Source organism: Amblyomma americanum, chromosome 3 (genome assembly GCF_052857255.1).
Source record: "Amblyomma americanum isolate KBUSLIRL-KWMA chromosome 3, ASM5285725v1, whole genome shotgun sequence".
In the NCBI taxonomy this organism is placed as follows: domain Eukaryota; kingdom Metazoa; phylum Arthropoda; class Arachnida; order Ixodida; family Ixodidae; genus Amblyomma; species Amblyomma americanum.
Window position 1 is genome coordinate 221436328 of NC_135499.1, and position 22624 is coordinate 221458951.

General features: G+C 52.2%; 1 protein-coding gene across 2 annotated transcripts in view; it reads right to left on the reverse strand.

The window, feature by feature from the left end:
- LOC144126140 (uncharacterized) overlaps positions 1-22624 on the reverse strand; it is a 256379-nt gene that overhangs the window by 58382 nt on the left and 175373 nt on the right. For both annotated transcript variants that reach the window (XM_077660106.1, XM_077660105.1), the window contains exon 2: positions 16759-16936. In XM_077660106.1, the coding sequence (XP_077516232.1) occupies positions 16759-16936 (178 nt within the window). The remainder of the gene's footprint in view (positions 1-16758; positions 16937-22624) is intronic.

Consider the following 22624-nt stretch of genomic DNA (forward strand, 5'->3'; position numbering starts at 1 on the left):
TGCCCGACAGCTTCTTATCCAACCGACGTGCTGTGTGTCTAACACGCCTGGCTTCCGCTCACGTAACAAAGGCACCGCCTGAGCAACCGGCGGCAAAAGCAAAGTACGCGCACCGCGTGTCCGTCCATCCCCTTTTAGGAATCACATAAGTACGCCGACGAGGCCCGTCCGCTTCGGTAAAGCGCCGTCAGATATGTGCTCCCCGGGAAACGTCCAAGCCGTCTAGGCGCCGTAGTCGAAGGCCTCTCCACGATGTTTCCTTCGCGGGGCTTTCGCAGCTGGACTCAGTCGGGCTTTGCAGGTAGTACGCATACACCAGGGAACGGAGGTTAACAACGGCGCAACGCATCGCTTCCTCTCTCGTCGTCCGCGGAAGAAGGAGCCCAGAATGACCTGCATCAAACTCGGCGGCTCTTCTCCTCCTCCGCTCTCGGCTCCCCCCTTGTTTATCCCGCATGAAAAGCACGTCGGCCACTCGTTTGTCTCCCTTAGCGCAGACCTCGAGGCCCCGTGCGCCGCTCCTCTGTCGGACCCGAAATGAAGCTGTTTGTGAGTTTCCTATATATACCCACAGCAGCCCGCCTCGCTCGAGTGCCCCCTTTCCCCATCAGTCGAATCGTGCAGCGTTTAACTTGCACATAGTGGAGCAGCCCAGTACCTGTGGCAGCGAGCTGTATAGCGACGAGCAAATCGCTATTGGAGTGCCTGGATGCTCTAGTATAGGCCTCGCAGTATGGTCAAAGCGGCGTGCACAGCGATTATACCGCGAAGCACGAGCGGAGTGCGCTGTAAGCAGGGAAGCCGATCGGTAAAAAAGACGGGGGTAGACAGGTCGCGAAAAATAGGAGCACCGAATGAGGCCCGAGAAACATAAAAGGGGCAAGGTAGAAACAATCCCCGCGTTAAGGCGCATACAGCTCCTTTCTAGATGGTTGCTTCAGCGCATGCCATGCAAAAAGGGGACAACTTCGCATCCTCGGAATCCCGTGGAACGAAAGATCACTCCGCTCCATAGCCGCACAGCATGTATGTGGATATTTTGCTGCATCCCAAGGATCAAGCTAGAACCTGGCGACTAAAGAATTGCAGGCTACGAATTTACGTTCCCAACCTGAATTAAATTTTTGCTGAGAATGGAAGAAATTCAACATATTATTTTAGATACCTACAAATATGTAACGAAGACAGGTGTTTCTAAGTACGCCTGTTAGGTACATAGGTACCTAGCTGTCGCCCTGCAAATGCTGAGGCGAAGAATGTCACTAAAGATGAACATCTTAAATTTTATTTAATGTCGCGTCGTTGTCGCAAAAGTAAAGTTTTTATCTATTTCAAGTAACTGACGAGGCAGCGTAAAGCACAGTTCAGCTTAAGGTCTCAATGTCGTCATTCTTAAGCCCTCAAACTCGTGTAGTTAGTTTCTATATCCTGTTAGGTTACACTGCAAAAATAAGCTTAAAATTTAATACATTTCCTTTTTAATTCAGCGGCTCGCCCCTGATTACATAAAAGCGAAAAAAGAAAATGAAATGTCTAAGTGAAGATTCTTTTGACGGTCACAGTATTTCGACTATTTATCTTAAATAAAGGGAGCAGGGGCGATGGGTTGTAAAAGTTCCTAGGACTTTCCCAAGGAGTTGACTAGGAAAGCCACGATAAGTGGTGATGAAAAGCTCGCTGTTAAGAGGTTTGATCCAGCCGAGAGCCCGTCATGAGTAGCGCCTTTTTGTTATCGCTTTCCCGAGATTGCGTAAGCGTATAGGCGCCAGGTGGATAACCTAATGCTTGACCATGCTTTTACATAAACAACACAATAGAGGGCAAGGTTTCAGCACCGAGTGAAAAAAAAGAAGAAAAAAATCCAAGTGCAGCCACGAGTAAATAGGCGATGGCATTTTTCGCGCGCGCACAGCCATAAAACCATATCAGCGACGACGGCTTCCTCAATGGCCCCGTTCCAGGCGCGCCGTTGCAGCTCCCTGCAGCTTGCAGCTGCTACCTGCCGGGATCCACGGGTGCAGCGGCCGCCATGAGCGCTGCAGTCTCAAAGTCCCACATACCTCATCCTTCTCGCGCAGCCCATTTCTTCGCCGTGCCTCCTTATTTCGCCGCACGAAGCTCGGCCTTATGATAACGGCTCCAAGGAGGGAATTACGATCAGACCCTCGCACTCGCCACAGGATTCTCCCTCTTTCGCTGGCGAGCTCCTTCGATGGCCGATTTATCCCCCGAGCGACGACGCCGCTGCCCGCTGTTCCAGGCGAACAGCGATGCTTCCGTTGTTTCACGTTTCGCTTATTGCCTTTTTTCCCTTTTCCCTAATCACGCCGCCGCACAGGTCGAAGACGTACAACGCCGGCTGGATATTTGGGCGCTACGTAAAAGTGCCCCGCAGCGCGCGCGCGCGGATTCAGGAAGGATAGGGAGGGAAGGGGGGGGGGGCGCAGGATTGATGTAACTGCCGCAATAGTGCGGGCCACCGCTCTCACCCTCCTTCGTTTCCCTTTTTTCCCCTTCGCAGGCGGGATCAACGGGACGCCTACATAACCTTTACCGCTTCCGAAGCGCACCGCTCCTTTCCTGCCTATAGATAAGCTCCGATATTCATTACCGCGCTTAAGCCGCCGGCGCATGCTCCGACGGAGAGCGGGGAGAAAGAAGAACACGGGCCACGCAGGTTCCTCCCCTCCTGACCCCCACCCCGATTCTGTTTTATTTCTCGTGCCTGTTTCCCATCCACGCTGCTCGAAGCCTGAGCTGTGCTTTTGTTTTCCACCACACGCAAACACTGATTCCTCTCCCTCTCCTTGTCCGGCTTCCGTACCGCCTGCAACTGAATCGGGAAATGCCGTTAATATAAAAAGAAGAAAAGAACACACAGACCACAGCAGCAGACAGTTCGGCCTCGTGTTTACGCGCGGTACGGGGGACCGAGGAGAGGCCGAAAAGCAAACGGGGCCCAACGACCGGAAGCCGCCGTGCCCATAGAGCGCTGCAGGCGTTGGGCTTACTTCCTTTCCGTTCCTTTCGCTTCCCTTTTTATTTATTTTGCGTGCAGTAACAGGACAGTGTACTTGTCTGTTTGCACGCTGTTTCGCTCTTCCGTTAGCTAGGTCCGACGCGCCTTGATAGACGATGCTGCAGACATGCCCACCATCCTCACGCTCCCTTGCGCATACAGAACGGATATGGGCACGGTTTCAACTAATTACGCAACCTCCACATGCACACTCCACATCATGTGGAGGTAGCGAGCGACGTGGTGATGTTGATGCAGCACGACTGGCCGCCGACCAAGCATGCAGTCAAGAGCAACCTAAAGCTCGCTGCGGCGCCACCTTTCCCAAACCTTCATCTCCCGCCCTTCTAGGGAGGCCTGGGAGCCGGCGCTGCTCAGCTGCCATGACTTACAGTCCCAACGGACCTTGGTCGCCAGGGCGCGAGCGGCGCTAGACGTCATTGGGGCTCCGGAATAGGAGCTCCACCTAGATTTGTGGGACCTGGGCCAAGAGGTCCTGGCCCAAACAGCTCCTTGTACATAATAGTCAGTAAATGTTTACCACCACCACCGTTTCACCATATCCGATCAAATAGAAAACATCCGTTAGATTCTCTAATAAAATTAAGTAGTGGCTTAACTTGGCTAGCCCTGGAATTCAGCGAAGAGCAGGAACGCTTGCTAAGCGTCTGGGGCTCGTTCATGGCAGCTCCGATACACGCTCGCGACAGCCGTTCTATACTTCAATAAAACGGAGAGTTGAGCGAGTTGGTACATACTGCTGGGAATAACAGCGCGTAGACGAGGGACAAAGAAAGAAGAAGACGACAGGACCGGCGCTGTTCTATACATATACCCACACGACCACGTGGCGATGAAGATGTATCGCATGGTCTTACGACGTCCCCATCGGATGTTATCACGTGGCTTCACATCAGCCCATCGGATGCTCTTAAGGTCAAAGGTCAACCCGAAGGTCACCTAATGTCAAAAGTCAACTAAAGGTCATGGGTCAAGGTTTCGACACCATAGCTGTACCACAAGTGGTCATACACGGCTATCCTTGTTTGGGCTGAACGTCGCTTTGCTGCCTACCCGAAGACTGCTTTACCTAGGGTAGCGAAGCTTTTCGCTTCAAAAGGTAAATAAGATAAAAATTAACCGTCCGCGGGGCACTGAGATAAGCAGTGCGGCTAAGTGCTGGATAATAATGTTATACGTTGAGGGCACCTCCCTCTTGAGGGGGGTTCGCGAGCCAGGGTATCGCTCGGCAAGTGAGGCGCCAAAAGCACAGACAACACCGTTTATTATGGGCTAACGTAAAAACACTAAAAAGTACACGAAAATAACTGCACTCGCACCGTGATCCAGGCAAAGTGCAGCTCTCACGCCAGTTGTACAACACAGTAGCGCCAGAGTTCCGCAACGGTGGGAGGGTTCTAACAGCCATGCTCAGATAAAACAAGACGCTGCAACAAACTGCGCGACGACGTTCGAGTCTCACCTCTACACAAATCACACGGCCGCCGGTGTCGCAGCCACTAACGCCAGGTACTGCTGTAACGCTGCACTATCCGGTGGACTTCGCATAGCGCGGGGAGTTGGAAAGAAAAGAAACTGGCTGTCCCTTTAGCGCGCCACGCACAGTCGGCGTAATAAAATGCTTACAGAGCCCCCCGGAGCCGTACGTAAAAAGTAGGCTGCGCAGGGCAGACATTTAGAGACATGCGTTTCACACCTTCTACGAGACGCGTGCAGTGCGCAAAAGAACATGGCCAGAAATACCGCAGAAATGCCAAACGGTTCGGCTCCGAACCAGCTGTTCGGCGGTTGGGCTTGTTCGGGCGCTATTTCTTTTTCCGCGGCTACATCAGACGAGAAACATGCTTGAGGCCAGTGCTGAGGGCCGGTCGCAGTAAAGCTGAGCACCTAAAGAACACAAAACTTTACCGAGCAACATTGACGGATTCACAGTTACAGAAGACGCCACAGCTTTGGGCAATAAAGTCTGCCACCGAATAATAACATCTACAGAGAAAGATTGGTGTAGTTTTCAGGAGCCAAGGTTTGGAATGCTTTACCCCCAGAAATAAAACAGTTCCGTGAAACAAATAAAACATTAAGAACATAATTTATGAGCCTTATTTGACCTTTGAGGTTTGTAGTACCGTGTTGTTCATGACAGATCTTTATTCAATCTGCTGTAAAATGCGCATTATTTTATTTTCTCGTCATTGTATGCTGTATTTTGGTATATCGCCGTGATTTCATGCTTTTCATTTTACACAAGTGCCGTGTCATTGCCATCATGTATATTGTTTCTTAACCCCACACTAGCCTCTGGCTATGGGTTCAGTCAGTGTTTTGATAATTTGTACGGCAAGACTAGGAATAAAATGAAATGAAATGAACGTCTCCTTGGGGGCCACTAAAAATGACCAGATATCAGCCGTGAAGAAATATCCGGGGCAGTTAAGTTGTTATCAGGCGGGTGTTCTCCTTGCTAGAAGACCTGTAAGGTTGCCGGCTTGGCGCATTATTCAGCGAAAGCTGATTGGCATTGGCCGATTGGCTTTCAACCTTTCACAGTAGCCACTCACGGGTCGTTACCGTGGCAACCACCCTGAGTTTGCGCAATCCTACGCCTGCGTTAGAAACTTCTCCGTCCATGGCGGCCACCCTAGCTCTGGGTTCCTCCCGTGGTAGCCACCTTGAGGCCTCTCCCCTCCTCTCCACTTTCCACCTGCCAGTCGTGGCAGGTAGTGTACGCAACACTACAATGCTGCACGCCGCCTTTTCTACGCGGCGAGGCCTCTAACGCCAGCTCGTTAATAATTTTCGGAATCGTTGGCACCAATACTCGACATATCATTTGCATAACAGTGGCTAGTGTAGCGCTCATTTAAAGGGAAAACGCACGCCAGGCAACCAGTAGACTGGACGGTGACGTACCCACCTCAACTATTTTTGTTATTATTTGCGTGGCCTCTAAAGCGAGGCCTTCACATCGTTAACCAGGAAAGACGTATGTGCGGCAAAGATCAACTGCACCCCGCAATGTTGCATGTACCACGGCACTGCGGGGACACTTAAGCGTCGCCTTAAAGGTATGCCGTGATAGCTTTAATGGGTTAAAGCGCATACATGCGTAACTGGTCATTCTGGACTTTGCGTTCATAGATTCCTGGGGGTCTTCGTACCACTCCTAGAACAGGGGTGCAGCTACTAAGCGATGTGACACTGCCCTGCGATGGCAGGTGCTGCCACCGGTGGGGCCTGTGCGACCCAGGTTGCTATTCCCGAATAACCTCTCACGACCGGCCATTAACTACCATCTGCCACGGTGGCCAGTTTGCTCACAATCCGGTGGGCAGGTTGTGATGACGCCACAAGGTCACGTGACCTAGGTGACCTAGCTAGGTCGCTTCTCCGAGAATGTTTCGCTCACAACGGCGACGCCGCCGGATTTTCAGCAGAACGGGAGCCTTACAATTAATTGATTAAAGCCTGGCCGTCGAGAGGCCCAAGGAGGGAAACGATCATAAGCGCTCGCGATAAAAACGAGCTTCTTCAAAACTGCTCTGCTTATGATAGCTTTTCACTGCGATTCGCTCCTGTTTACTCTCCACATGTGATCAATGAAGTTTCTCAGCGGGGTTGGTATACGACTATCGAAGACCGCCGATTTCCCAGCGGCTATAGCTAAACTGTTTCGACGTCGCCACTATCAATCAAACACTCCGCCTAAAGCAATGATGAGGCTTTAAAGAAAAAGAACGAATGCGAAAAAAATTGCCGTCAAAGCTGAAATCGATCGTATAAACGGAAGGAAGAAAAAAATCATGCGACCGCCCCTCAAGTTTGTCCAAGTAATTTCAACTACCACTGCACAATACTTATTTCCCTTTTTTTTTGCCACCACAACCAACAAAAAGGCCGTTGGCATAACATGCATATGGTCGCGACAGCCCGTTCGCTTTTAACCGCGTTTATTAGCGTAAGTGATGGGTCACGAACCTGGCTCTGTAAAGCTCGAGGCCTCTGCTGCCAGACAGTTCTTATTTACGTTAGCTGCGCAGCCTGCTACTGCGAAAAAAAAACGTAGAAAACAAGTCACTACAGGGTATGCGATTTGGAGGGTAAAAGGTGCAAATACCCAATATTGCGTGAGAAAACGAACAGAACAGAGAGAGATGCCCGCCCGCGCACATCAGGCGTTCGCAGCAAATAACACGCAGGCTGTCCTTGCATGCCTGGCCAATGCTTTTCTGCGCTGGCTGCCACCGCTGCTGCGGCTGATGTTCCCCCTCGGGCTCGAAGCGCGGAGAGGGGGAAAAAGCGCGAGCAAATCTGCGCAGCAGGAGAAGAGTCGAAGAAGAGAACGGAAGGAGAAACTTCACCGCGCCTCTCAGCGGCCAACTCGAGCGGAAAGCTTGGTGGGAATCCAAGCGTAAAACTGTCGTCGAACGGCGACCGGAACGACAACGGAAGAAAAGAGAGCCGAGACTTTTCTTTGTTTCGTCGTTTGTTCTCGTGTTTTTTCTGTGTGTGTGGGATGAGGGAGGGGGGGGGGGGGGGGGAGTTGGTTCCTCACATTATATACGTTCGTCACTTTTCGCGTCTCTCTGGGCTGTTTTTCCTCGTCATCCCTGGTAGACTTTCTACGCGGCGTATGTGTTTGCGCGACTCGTCGTCGTAGGCGCCCGTTTTTATCTCTTGCCCCAAAGCAGTTTCGGTGTCTGGGACGTTTCGCTGCCGTCACCCGACAATGATTTCCATTCGCGCTATATTATTCGATGCCCGGCCGCCTGCCTGGCTGCTTGCCTCGGCATCTGCGGAGAAGCGAGGGCGGCAGGAAAGAGGGAGGTATAGGGTGCCAACGGCAGGGAGCAGGAAGAGGCGGAGGGGCCCCGAAGCGCATCCGCGGAAAAGGGAGGGAGTTAAACGCCGAAAATGCGGCCAATATTGAGCCCGTGACGGCTGCGAGCGGCTGAAGAAACAAAGAAAAAAAAGGCGAGAAATAAATCAAATATAAATCGACCACGGCGCCGCGTAGGGACGGCGTATAGGCGAGAAAAGAATGCCCGGAGCGCGGTGGCAAGGCGCGACGAAGAACGCACGCGCGGAAGACGAAATGCGACTTCGCCGCGGTGCCTCCGTGCTAGACACTATTCCTGACGCCCGGTGTTGGCCCTCCACTTTCAGAGCAGCCGTGACTCAATTCAGTTGACGACATAGTACAGCGATTACGTTGACATTGAGATCGATATGAGGAGTATGGCGCGTTATTGTATTACTAGGTCATAACCGATGAGCTCGCTCATCTACGTCACTGCTTTTGTAAACAGTTTCCGGCACAACACCCGAACCGTCCAAAAAATGCGTCGCGAAACAATCGCGCACTCATGGACCAGATAGAGGACGCAACATGGCCAAGAGAGAGAGAGAGAGAGAGGATGGGGGGATGCGACAGGAACACGTCATGCAGTCGCGTGAAAAAATCCGCAACGCGAAGAACCGGCCACGCGCGGCGTATCCCGAAGCGGCTGTCGACGGGCGCCTCCCCCTCCTTGGCAGAGGCGCTGCTGTGCTGCGGGGAGGAGAGAGAGAGAGAGAGGAAACGCATCGCGGCGGCGTTGATGCGCGCCCCGGAGATGAATCCGCGTCGTTTGCGGTTCCTCGTTTTACGGCCGGGCCGCTGGTCAATCGATGGCCAGCGCCGCCGCTCTCTTCATGACTGGGCCACGCACGCCCGGACGACGACATGCCTACGTCCGCCGCGGAGTGGGAAGAAGGGAAGGAGGCGCCCGCAGCAACTGTGCGCGAAGAAAAGTGTCGCGTAAAGAAAGTAAAGACCCGGCCGCCATTTTCTTAAGCCAGAGTCGGGAGGAAAGAACTGCGCCATCGTAAACTCGCCTGCTTCGGACGTCTGAGAGCTATTACGGCTGGGATCCGCAGACGCTATAGACAGACATGGACGGGGCCGAAAGGGAGTGGGGGAGGGGCCCTCTTCCTCTAATCCATTATTTCCCAGCGCCGCTGGCAACTCGCCAACTCCTCCCTCCTAATACACGCCCGGCGTACAAGCCCTTATTGATCGCTCGGGGTGATATGCAAGGATTCCTTGTTCCTTCCGCCGCTATCGTACGCAGGCGCTTTTCTTGGTCCTCCGCTCGTAGAGCGATGTCCGCCACTCTCTCCCTCGCGTGCCTTTAATCGGGGCCACTGCGATGGCCGCGGCCACTCGGGCCGAATTCGGCGCGGAAACAGATGAGCGCTTGACACGGGGTGCGCGCAGCACTCGCGCCGGAGCCCTTGACCCGCCGCAGCGCTAGGCCAGAGGAACAGTCCGCCGGTTGCGCTGAACGCGCCGAAGCACGGGCAACAAGCTCTGAATGGTTGCGAACTTGCGATAGGCGAAAAAGTAAAAAAAAAAGCGGTATGCGCGCGCCTATAGTTTCGAAGACTAAGCGGGAGGAAAAATGAGAAGGGGACGCTTATTGGGGACAGAAAGGACACCTCCAATGAGGTGTGGAGTCCCACCTCAAGCCAGGGCTTTTTCGGAGAGTCTATACAGGCAGAGCACGGAGCGTAAGGCTATCCACTTTTTTCTCACTCGTGAACGGTTGGTTTGGTTTCGTTTATGGGGGTTAAACGTCCCAAAGCGACTAAGGCTATGAGAGGCCCTAGTGAAGGGCTCCCGAAATTTCGACCACCTGGGGTTCTTTAACGTGCACTGACATCGCACAGCACACGGGCCTCTAGAATTTCGCCTCAATCGAAATTCGACCGCCACGGCCGGAATAGAACCCGCGTCTTTCGGGTCAGCAGCCGAGCGCCATAACCACTCAGCCACCGCGCCGGCCCTTTCGGAAACGACTCCACAGCGATTTACATACTTTACAGTGCCTTCCTGACCATTTAGATTCACTACCAAAAGGCGAACTGCGCCCCAGACTAATAGAAAGAAACCGAAGGAATGAAAGGCAGATAAAACGTTAACCCGCACTGTCTGGCTCTCTACAGGATTCATACGATCCACCATATACAGCCTGTTTGCGGTGCAGATGAATTGAAATTTTGAAACTTCGTAGTTAAGATTCAAGAGTTTTCTTCCTCCAGCTCAGGCGAACACGAACAGTCTGGTATAGCCACAAGTCTGTCGCCATATTTGGTCTCTGCCCGTCGTTATTTCTATGCTAACTGTTATAAAAACCTCCCCAGAAATTGTATTCAATTTAAAACGTAGGCGCCTTCTTAATCTCGTAAGATTGATAACGATTTTTTCGCTGAAGTGCTGAAATGATGACGCTTTCAAAATTAGTATTCGCCATCGGCAATGCATCCCTATCGCCGGCTCAACCAATTGCCTTCGCTCAGTTATTATGGCGATGATCGAGAAATATATATATATATATATCGCTGGATGCAATTCAGACGACAGAGCTTCTCAATGAAAAAGGCAAGCTAACTAATTTGCAGCACGACCTCAGGAAGGGGTTTTTAAGGCAACTCGATTGGCCCAGTTCATAATTTTCTGAGCACACTCGATAACACATTCGTTGTCAGAGAGGTCTTCTTTAGGCTTTGCTTGTTATCAGCAACGAGGTATGTGGTGCCGAAAACACGAATAATTTTACACATGCAGTGGATTGGATTGTTTAGAAATTACGTCAATCGAATTTAGATCGAATTAAGCGGCCGCGTCTAGCCATGTACCCATTGTGTATTTTCAATGCACCATCACTCATTCCAGAAAGTTAACTAAGCAAGGATTTAAAGGGCAGCTGCATAGGTTTTGCAATTCGAATGTGTCCCTTGGAGGTAAAACACACTAAGTCTTTTCGGGCTAGCATTTAAAATGGTGAAGTAATCGCCACTGAAACCATGACGACTTTCAGGCTTCTCCGACGCGCACAGAACCGAGTTGGGGATGCATGACGGCGTCACCTACGCGGTCAGTGCATTTCCAAAGCAGAAGCACTTGCTTTGAAGAAAAAACAAACATAGCCACCGAAGGCAAAGCCCCTGGAGTGTTGTTTGGCGGCATCCGATGACGCGTGGCAGGGTGGGCGAAAGCAGAGAAAATGCGACTCTTACCGTCCGTGACGTTCTCACCGAGCTTCTCCGCAATTTTCTGCCGCTATAAGGAGAAGCACGAGCTTTAATAGCCCTTGTTACGTTTCGGCTACGACGCGCGGTATAGCCGGCGCGGATGCAACGGACGCCGGGGCTTCGTTCAAAGCGGCGGTCATTTGGACCCGTTCAGCGCTGCCGCAACGCCTCCCGCCAAGCGCGTCCAGGCAGGTTTCAGTGCCACGTGTCGTCGTGCGTGCGTGTGTGTGTGTGTGCATGTTGGTGCCCACGCTTGTCAAAGCGCGGCAGGCGGGGAGGGGAGCTCCCCAACTGGGAGGCGAGGAGGTCTGACCGGCGCCGGCCCGGCGGACGCACACGTCACGTCTGGACATGTCGAAGCGTCGCCGTATCGGGCGCCTCTTCCCAAGCCGTTCCGTCTTGCCCTCGACTCCGAGGGTATAAAACGCCGCTGCCCCGGACGCCGAGAGAGACTTCGATTTCTTCCTGCGAGTAACGTGGTCGCCCTGACCGGCTGCTCTTTTGCGATGCCAGAATAAACAAGTTGTTCTGTTGCCAGTCGACTCATCCTTTGCCGGGACCTTCGGATGTTTCCAGCTTTGCCCCAGGCCGCCAGGCCAACGCTACCCTTGGGGCTTGCAACCCAAATGCAACAACTGGTTGCCAGCGGTGGGATCGCGACAACGGAGGCCAGCAGCGAAGATATGCGGTCAACTGTATGCTGAGCAGCTCAACGACCATCCGGGAGCAGTGCAACGAGCCCTGTGTGATGACTGGTTGCCTGCAGCGGAACGACTGCGCTGAATTCTTGGCTGCGAGGTTTGGTGAGTGCGGGACTTTCTTCTTCTGAGTTTTGCCAGGCTTTTGTTAGTGTCAGAAACAGAGCTGGTAATTGTGTTGTCGTTGCTGCCGGGTTAGTTTGCGGCAAGACAATAGTAGGCAGTAGAGAAAGCAGCATTCGGAGCAGCCATGGATTTGAAGTCGTTGCGCAAACCGAAATTGCTGGAGCTTGCAAGAGAGTTGGGTCTGGAGGTCTCAGACAAACTCAGAAAACCAGAACTGCTAAGGGCTATTCTTGAGTTAGAGGCTGAGGATGACGAGCTGTCGGAATGCCTTGAGACCATTGAGGAGAGGGAGCAAAAGAGAAAGACGAGCGCGAACGTAAAGAGCAAAAAGAGGAGCGCGAACGTAAAGAGCAAAAAGAGGAGCGCGAACGTAAAGAGCAAGAAGAGAAAGAGCGCGACCGTCAACACGCTTTGGAAATGAAGCGTCTCGAGGTAGAGATGGAACGCGCTCGTAATGGAAGTCAGGCACACGGTGCAGGAGAGCGGGTATCGTTCAAAATGACTGACCTGATGCGGCCGTTTAAGCTTGGAGAGGACATTGGTTTGTTCCTGGTTAACTTTGAGCAAACGTGCGAGAAGCAGGGGTTCTCTCGGGAAACGTGGCCACAGCGCTTGCTCACTTTGTTACCCGGCGAAGCGGCCGACGTAGTCGCTCGCTTGAAGAGAGAGGAGGCAGAGGATTTCGACCAAGTGAAATCGAGTCTGCTAAAAAAGTACAGGCTGTCAGCGGAGGCGTTCCGTCGGAAGTTTCGGGAAAATGAAAAAGGCAGAAGCGAGTCATATACAGAGTTTGCCTACAGGCTTATGTCAAACATGCAGGAGTGGCTCAAAGAAGAGAAAGCGTTTGGTGACCACGAGAAAATTCTGCAGTGTTTCGGGCTGGAACAGTTTTATAGTCGGTTACCTGAGAACGTGCGGTACTGGGTCTTGGATAGGCCAGACGTTAGTACAGTGGCTAAAGCCGCCGAGCTAGCCGAGGAGTTTGTGACGCGTCGGGCTCGCGGAGCTAAGGACGATCAAAAGGGTGAATTTGGCTCCAAGTCTGAGAGGCCGAAGTTCACACCCATGAGAGCAAGGGGGGACACACGTAGTGCGGATGCGAGTGAAAGCAGTCCGACCGAATGTAAGGAGACGGCGGCAGCCGAAGCCGAACGCAGAAAGCGGTTCGAGAGGAGGCAAGCGCGCGTGTGTTATACGTGCCAGAAGCCGGGTCACTTTTCGGCGCAGTGTCCAGAAACAAAAAGAGAAGTCGTGTGTTTGTCATTATGTAGCACTGACGAGAACATCAAGCTTCTCGAGCCTTACATGCGAGACTTCCTCGTGAACGGGAAAGAGTGCCGAGTGCTTCGTGATTCCGCAGCTACAATGGATGTAGTTCACCCCTCTTACGTAGAACCCGATATGTTCACGGGCGAGTGCGCATGGATCAAGCAAGCCGTGGAAGCTCATAGCGTGTGTCTGCCCGTAGCAAAAGTGCTTATTGAAGGACCTTTCGGAGCACTTGAGACGGAGGCCGTAGTGTCATCTATGCTGCCCCCCCAGTACCCGTACCTATTTTCGAACAGGTCCGATCACCTCCTGCGCGAGAAGGGGCTTTTGTTTGGTGAGGCTAGCGTTCAGGCCTTAACCAGATCGAGAGTTAGGGAGCTCGCTGCAAAGGCGGTAGTTGCGGGGCCGACGTTGTCGAACAATGAGAAAGGGTCGGAGGCGCAGCAAGCTGATATTCAGAGCACGTCCGAACTGAATAAAATTGAGCCTGTAGCGTTGAAGGCACCAGGTACTGGAGAGGAAATGCCCGACACGGGAAAGTTAGAAGAGCTTCCGGTCGAGCTTCCGGGACTAAGCTCAGTGACGAACAGGGAAGACACTGATCAGGTCATTAGTGACTTAATCATTAAAGCACCGCTGTCGCCTGAGCAGAAAACCGAACTACACCAACTCTTACAAGAGTTTCAAGGTCAGTTCTCTGAGAGGCCTGGTAGGACTTCTGTCCTTACTCATAATATAGAACTTACCTCCCCAGAGCCAGTACGATCCAAGGCGTACCGGGTGTCACCCCGCCAGCGCGATATTATGGAGGCTGAGGTAAAGAAAATGCTACAGCTCGGTGTTATTGAGGCGGGTGAGAGTGATTATACCTCCCCTTTGATTTTAGTTGAGGTACCGGGCAAGGAACCTCGTCCTTGCGTCGACTACCGCAGGCTTAATTCCATCACTAAGAATCAAATTTATCCGATCCCTAACATCGAGGAGCGCCTTGAGAAAGTTAGTAGCGCTCAGTTTATTTCCACCCTAGATCTTGTCAGGGGTTATTGGCAGGTTCCACTTACAGAAGAGGCTAGTAGGTATGCGGCGTTCATTTCATCAATGGGAACATTCCGTCCTAAAGTTTTGAGTTTTGGTTTGAAGAACGCGCCATACTGCTTTTCAAGCCTCATGGACAAAGTGTTGCGGGGACAGGAAGAATTCGCTTTACCGTATTTAGACGACGTAGCGATATTCTCTGCATCCTGGTCTGAGCATATGGCACACTTGCGGGCAGTGCTAACCCGCCTGCGCGAAGCGGGCTTGACAGTCAAGGCTCCCAAGTGCCAATTAGCACAGGCCGAGGTTGTCTACCTCGGTCACGTGATTGGACAGGGTCGTCGCCGCCCCTCTGAAATAAAGGTGGCCGCTGTGCGAGACTTCCCGCAACCGCGCACGAAGACCGATATTCGGTCGTTCTTAGGTGTCGCCGGCTACTATCAGAGGTACATCCCCAGGTACTCCGATATCGCGGCTCCCCTGACGGATGCTCTAAGAAAAAGAGCCCCAAACAGTCGTCTGGAGCGAGACAAAGGAAAGAGCTTTTAGCGCCTTAAAGAGCGCCCTAACAAGCCAGCCTGTGCTACGATCGCCAGACTACACAAAAGGGTTCGTTGTTCAGTGCGATGCTAGTGAGCGAGGCATGGGCGTTGTACTGTGCCAAAGGGACAATGGAGAAGTGGAACACCCCGTCCTGTATGCTAGTCGTAAGCTGACCTGTCGTGAGCAGGCGTACAGCGCCACCGAGAAAGAGTGTGCGTGTCTCGTGTGGGCCGTTCAGAAATTGTCATGCTACCTAGCCGGCTCGAGGTTTATCATTGAGACGGATCACTGCCCTCTCCAATGGCTGCAGACCATCTCTCCCTAAAATGGCCGCCTCCTGCGCTGGAGCCTCGCTTTGCAACAATATTCCTTTGAGGTGCGTTACAAAAAGGGGAGTCTCAACGGTAACGCCGATGGCTTAAGTCGAAGCCCCTAACGTAGGAATCCGCCTCAAAGTTGTTGGTTACTGATGTTTTCTTCCTGAGGCAGGATTTTTAACATATTGCTTTTGTTTAGTGTTTCAAAGTGATTATGTGCTTTCTAGTGCAATTTTCCAATTTGTGGACGCGTTCTGAGTGCTGCTTGACTACTGTAAGGAACTAGGCAGTAGTATAAAAGGGGAAAGAGCCTGGCAGAGCTTAGTGAGGGTTGTCTCGTGCTTGCTGACTGAGCGGTTGCGTTTCGGCGTAGTTCTAACGCTTGCTGGGAACGAGCACAAAAATGGCAACTCTCCCGAAGTGACTTTGCAGTGTCCTGTGTGATCCTGAACATGAGAACGAGGCCTTCTCTGTGCGCTGCGCTCAAGCAACGTCGAGGGACGACCGGTTTCGATTATGAGCATCATCGAGCGACATCCCTCTGGACAGCGGATGCAGTCCCCTGACCATCGGGATCTCCTTCTCCCGGCGGGGCGGTCTGTTACGTCTCGCCTACGACGCGCGGTATAGCCGGCGCGGATGCAACGGACGCCGGGGCTTCGTTCAAAGCGGCGGTCATTTGGACCCGTTCAGCGCTGCCGCAACGCCTCCCGCCAAGCGCGTCCAGGCAGGTTTCAGTGCCACGTGTCGTCGTGCGTGCGTGTGTGTGTGTGTGCATGTTGGTGCCCACGCTTGTCAAAGCGCGGCAGCCGGGGAGAGGAGCTCCCCAACTGGGAGGCGAGGAGGTCTGACCGGCGCCGGCCCGGCGGACGCACACGTCACGTCTGGACATGTCGAAGCGTCGCCGTATCGGGCGCCTCTTCCCAAGCCGTTCCCTCTTGCCCTCGACTCCGAGGGTATAAAACGCCGCTGCCCCGGACGCCGAGAGAGACTTCGATTTCTTCCTGCGAGTAACGTGGTCGCCCTGACCGGCTGCTCTTTTGCGATGCCAGAATAAACAAGTTGTTCTGTTGCCAGTCGACTCATCCTTTGCCGGGACCTTCGGATGTTTCCAGCTTTGCCCCAGGCCGCCAGGCCAACGCTACCCTTGGGGCTTGCAACCCTTTTGCAACACCCTTGTGCAGGGAAACAACGAGTTGTCCCCAAAATAACTGACAGCGTGTTTCCCACTGCGGCACAACGCAAACATCGGCGACAGCTCGGCTGCTGGTAAATGCCGATGTCAGTAGGAGTGTTTAGCAACTCTGGGTATGGGTTCAGTATAGGAAGTCTGTTGCGTTTATGCCGCTAGACAAGCATTAGCGCTACGGTTATGCTGCTCGAGACGTCGCGAGCGACGTCAGTGTGTTCGGACCAATCAATGCCTGGCGTTCTGGTCAATCACCGTGGCGTGCCGTGATGATGCCACGCGTGAGGTCACTCCACCATGACAAATCAACGCGACGTGTTGCACCTAGCGTAATACGCGAACGACAGCGACGCCGCGTAAAGGAGATACGTGGCTTTCAAACGTGCCGCTGTGAACAGCGGCCGGATCACACGGACAGCTCCGAAGGAAGAGGCCCGAATAACGCTTCCTCGAGTGACGCGCACTCACCAGCAGGCCTCCTTGACGTCCTTCGGGTCGGAGGCATTGAACGCCTTATCGTTGACGTGCTTCTTGAAGACGTTGTTGCACAGGCTGGTCTCCTGGATGGCCGTTTCCACGAAGCACGTGTGCGTCGTGGCCGTGGGCGCCAGCTTGGCATCCTGCACCAGGGTCGCTAGCGACGACGCTGTAAGGGAACCAGACACACAGGATGAATATGCGGAACAAGCTCGACAATGTACAGGCGATTTATGCGATGGCACGATCATGAGTTTCAGGAACACGCAAATCTTTACGACGGCCACAGTGGGCTGCTCAAATGCTGAGCTGGGCTTCTCTACGGCTTTTCTAAACGCAAGGCTCTGCACGCCAATGTTTTTGTTAAGACCGTCGCAAAGCAACCTGTGCATAAATGAAAACAGCAGACTTGGCAAGGCTGAACTGCTGGGCGACATAGACACCGAACGGACTGCAAGGCTTACTTCGTTTAGACGGGTGGTCGGTCGATGAATACAGCACGATAATTAGACTGAGAACAGAAGAGATACAGACATACTACAAAAAAAAAGCAAGGAGGTCGGTTTGATCAACTGAAGCCTGGTTTGTGTTCAGGACAATAAAAGGCGAAGTAAAGACAAAAGTCGGATGGTTAGTTTGACAACTGATACGAAGATGAGATACGAAGATGAGATCAGATACGAAGATGATACGCCCCCTAGCAGGGGGCGGCAGAAGGTGAGGTGGGCGGATGAGATTAAGAAGTTTGCAGGCAAAGGGTGGATGCAGCTGGCAAAGGATAGGGTTAATTGGAGAGACATGGGAGAGGCCTTTGCCCTGCAGTGGGTGTAGTAAGGCTGATGATGATGATGATGACGACGAAGATGAGATGTGCACATGGACTGCATCACGAGCAACGACGCTCTCTGAGGCACGCGTCAAGATGGCTCGCAAGTGAAAAGCGCACCACGACCAATAATGGGTCCGGCCAAGGGCGTAAGATTTCTTCCGACGAAGGGCAACTGAGAACAGCATGTGCGACCCGATATAAGAACTGGGGCGAAAACGATAACGCGATGACGGCCGCACAGCCCCAGTGTGGCGGGCAGGCTCATGCCACAGTGGCACGCGAACATAACACATAACATAACACGCACAGTATTGCCCGTGTGTAAACCGAAAACGATAAAATGCGGTTGAACCGCTCTGAAGCCTGCCCCGAAATGTGCACGGCGTTTTGTAACCATAGAGTTTTTAAATACTACATAAAAGAAAAGCTCGCCCCACCGACTACGCGAGTTTCTTAAAAGGGCACTTCGTCCACCATGAGAATGCCAGGGAGACGGAGGTATCTTACTTGGCTTGACTAGTGTTAGTTCTAAAACATAACTACGTCTGCAGAAATGCAAATTTTCGCAAACAATACTGTAAGAAAACGTTGTTTTAATATCACTATGCCTTGAAATAAAATATGCTCATTGTACAGTGCAATAAATGAGCAGAAAAGCAGATAGTCGTAAACGATCGACCACCGAATTTCCCCAAGGAGAGAGAGGGCTTTCTCATCACGTCGCCAAATATAGCTTATACGCCGAAAACAATTTTGTTTATGCCTGTAAAAGACTATTTCCAGAGCAAATGTTCTTTCGAGAAAATTGTTAGCGCTTAAAACAGAACACCATAGAAGCTTCCGTTTTTGCATTGTAAAAAAAAATTAGAAAAGTTTCACTAAGGCCGTCTGCTATCGCATAGGGTTAGCGCCCTATGTCCGTGCATAGGCTATGGTTCGTGCCAGGAGAAATTTGCCCGAACCCTCAATTTTCTATGAGAAACTAGTCTGCACGTGCTAAGTGCCTGCTCTCACCGTGTCCTGGCGCTGCGCTTAGAGATCTTGCGAAGAAAATGACGAATTAGGAAGCGGAAACCTGTCCTACACTAAGCGACGGCCGTGTTCACGCAGACAAGTGCTACATGCGGGTATATTTGCGTGACTTAATTCATGAAGTGTAAGTGGTTCCTGCATGCAATGCGTGGCTACCGCCGGACTTCTAAATGAAGCAAATGCTCTCCTCGACGACCACGGTTAACATAATTTGCGCTTGTATACTTTCCGCTTTTAAAAGAGAATAGTATCGGAGACTGCCACGAGAACTGTGCAGAGTGGCCAGAGTAGCTGACTGTTGAGCTTTAACTTAACAAAAGCTTTGTTCACTTCTTTCACGTTTCAACGCGGAGGTAGCACAGGTTCCCGCCGAGCAAACCGAGCTTGCTGCGTAAATGGCTGCAAGCGATGGGGAAAACAGACTTCAGGCCTAGCAAACATCAAACACTGTGTTATAAGCTCAAGCGCCTTCGGATACTTCGGATCTCAAATGAACTGCGTGCGTAGCTGGATAACTACACGACGACCACAAAGCGCGCAAAAGATCAATGACAACAAAACTGAAGAACCCGGATATCCAATCCGTAGCATAGTCAACAAGGCACCTGATGTCAATCCGAAGCCTCTACCTTCCCGGAATGCCTCGGGCGTACTTGGTGGATGAAGTGTAGGGCCGCCAGCTTTCCCTCTAGTTAACAGCAACCTCTAGTAACCAGCTGGCCTCAATCGTTTACCTTCGAGGATTACGACTGCATCACCGCCTTGTGTCTCGTCTTGGTTCTTACTCCCGTGTGCCGCGCTGTTTCCAGGCGCCGTGCTCCACCAACCAGCCAAATCATCTGCACTAACAAGATCTATGTTCTCCTAACCCTCATCGGTCTGAGTCAAAGGTGACCGGGCGCAAGCCAGCTGTAGACATCACCGTCAGTGCTGCACATATGATGCAAATAACTTCAGAATAAGGATGACAACTAACACAGCGTGAAATGAGCGGATAGCACGATCGCCACAGCTACTGTCCAGGCTACCCACCCCATTCTCGCAGACGCCCCTCCCTGGTTACGAAGACGGCTGGCGAATACTTTCGATGGTTCCAAGTAACTGCAAACACAGTCGGAACACGCCCGATTACCTGCGCTATTCCGGGTCGCTGCGTGTCGTCAAATAGGCCGGACTCATGCCGTGACTAAGCGGGGAAAGAGAAAGGAAACACTAGCAAGTGCCATAGCTTCAAAGAAAGGAACAAATACTCGAGCACGTTCGTCGGACAATCGATGGCCCGAATACGCACTTCGTCCTAAGAGGCCAGATGTCAAACTATAGTACGCGTTTCCGTATGAAAAGTACCGCGCACGACCTCATGACCTACTTCAACCTTACTGTCGGAAACGACACGAGACAACGCCGGAAGGAACGTATACAAGTACCACTCGTATTAACCAGATGACCCTAACGACTTTGAAAGTATGGTCATTAACCCGCACTGCAAAAACAGAGCACAGCTTTAAAGAAAGCCTGTTACTTAGTTACAACTAACTTCTTTTCGCCCCCCGCCCACTTTGCCTTTTTGCTTTGACTGCGAGACGACGAAGCCGCTCGATGAGTTCGAAAACTAGAGCACTGCTGTCCAGCGCAGCAAACACGAAGCTCAGCCGAAAATAACCAGCATGGCCGAGATCGACGCATACTCAGCCTTGCAGCCTAAAGCAGCGTGCGCTCTCAGTGGAGCGGATGAAATGAAAATTTCAAGGAAACATCGCTGATCTTTGTGACGCCAGCTCCTGAACCACAGCTGAGGGTTTTCGAAAGAACGCGCATCGCAGCCCTGGTGTTCCTTCAAGGCCGCACTGGACACTGCACAATTTAACGCCTATATTTAAAGCCGAAATTCATGCCGTTAGAAAGAAAAATGGCTGTGGTTTAGCTTTAGTGAAACCTGGAGTGACGCGATAGCACAGCTGGCCGAGTGGAACGTCTGGCCGAGTGGAAAGTCAGTCTTTCGCCGCTCCGTTTCGCTGGGCGTTCCTTCTTCACCTTTGTTCCCGGACATAGATTCAGTCTCTCCCCCTTTCCACTCCCACCCACTCGGTTTCGTACCAGCGGCTGCTCCGCACACGTCACCAACCACGTGACCAACCACGTCACCAGCCACGGCGCCGCCACGCTGAAGGCTCGAAATGCTAACGTAATGTAGCTATCGGTACAAAAAGGGTAAATAAAATAAGGCATAAGGTGAGGCTGTATTACTTGCGGCCGCGATTAGATAACGCTATGCTCGCCTTTAGATGCTCCGTCAGAGGAACAGGTGAGGGGAGTTGCGCAAAGTATGCAAAATAATAACGCGATGAATTCTTGCGTGTCGCCATTAGGGAACCCTGAAGACTGCATTGAGCGCTAGTGTCACCGTCAGTGAAAACTGCGCTCCATGCATTCGCCGGCTCAGCAAAGAGAAGTCTCAAGATGATACAGCGGGGCTACGCGCCAGACTACGGGCTCCATCAAGAGTCACTGCACACTTGCAAGAGCGCATCCTGCAGCCAGCGACGACACGAGTTTGTGAGACTTGCCAAAGCCTCCGAGTCCTAATGAAAGGAAAAGCTCTTTATCTGCAACCTGCCTTCCACCGAGCTATCGTAAAGAACCCAAAAATTCAACTGCTACAAGGAAACATCAGGCCAATAGAAAGGTTTGGTTTAGGTTTATGGGGATTTAACGTCCCGAAGCGACTCAGGCCATTATGAGGGACGCCGTAGTGAAGGGCTCCGGAAATGTCGGCCACCTGGGGTTCTTTAACGTGCACTGGCATCGCACAGTACACGGGCCTCTAGAATTTCGCCTCCATCAAAATTCGACCACCGCGGCCGGGATCGAATCCGCGTATTTCGGGTCAGATGCCGAGCGCCATAACCACTGAGCCACCGCGGCTTAGTAGACCCATAGAAAGGCTCCTCGTTACCGATCGTACGTTTCAGATGCAACATGCTGCCAAAGAACGGATGTAGAGTGCCGGAGAAGAAAGTCCACCTGAACTGAACGCCCTCTTTTTGACATTTTTCTAGAGCGAAGAAACTTCTGCGTTACGGAACAGCTTTAGTTCGTGATTATAACTTCTCCTTCTCTCAATAGGTGTCGCTGCAATTCCCTATAGTTCCAGCTGTTCCTCCCCGCAACGCCTGCGTCCGAACAACGGAGACGTGGCAGAGGAGGCGCCTTTGTTATCATCCCATGCTCCGAGAGGAGCAAACGGAGCGCGGAGCAAGCAAAGTTAAGGGGGTGCAAGACATATGGTCCGCTCGTGCGCCGGACGCCTCCGTAAGCTCCCGCCCCCATCGCACGCGCGGAGTCCCGCTCAAATGCACTGGGGTGCCGTTCTCGGAATGGCCGCATGAGAGGACGCCGCCGGATGCCGATCGTCCTCTCCGGCCCCCTTTCCCGCTCTCATTCCCCGGAGTGCCGGCCAGATGTACGCCGAGGCCGCCGCAGCGAGGGCGTGCGCATTCATCCTAAAGGATGCGCCGCTCTGCACTTCGAGTCGCGAAAAGGACGCGCTAACGGACTAATGGTGGCGCCCGTATTGCCTTTCTTTAAGCGAACCAGACCCTGCGCCTCTGCGCTGTGTTTCGAGCGACTGAAATTCAAACTGACGAGGAACGCAATTAAGTATGCGCACTTCGCAGTAAGCTGGTCTTCTTTGTACAGGCTGCCACTTAAAAATTTAGTTTTTTTTTAGTTTGTAGGGATGAAATAACAGACAATAACAACCACGCTTCGCCCGTCACAACACTGTTTACACAAGAAGTTTTCCTAGGACTGATAAATGACTGCAATAAACTGACTAACCACAAGGTTCCGCAGAATTTTCGCCGTTCTTCATGTTGCGGGTTTCTTTCGCTGAAGTTTGCGCTGTCGGTGCCTTGTGACGGTGGTATAATTTTTGTGCCCTCGTTCTCCTCTCGTAAAATCATGCCAGCGAAATTGAATCTGCACCAAATAACA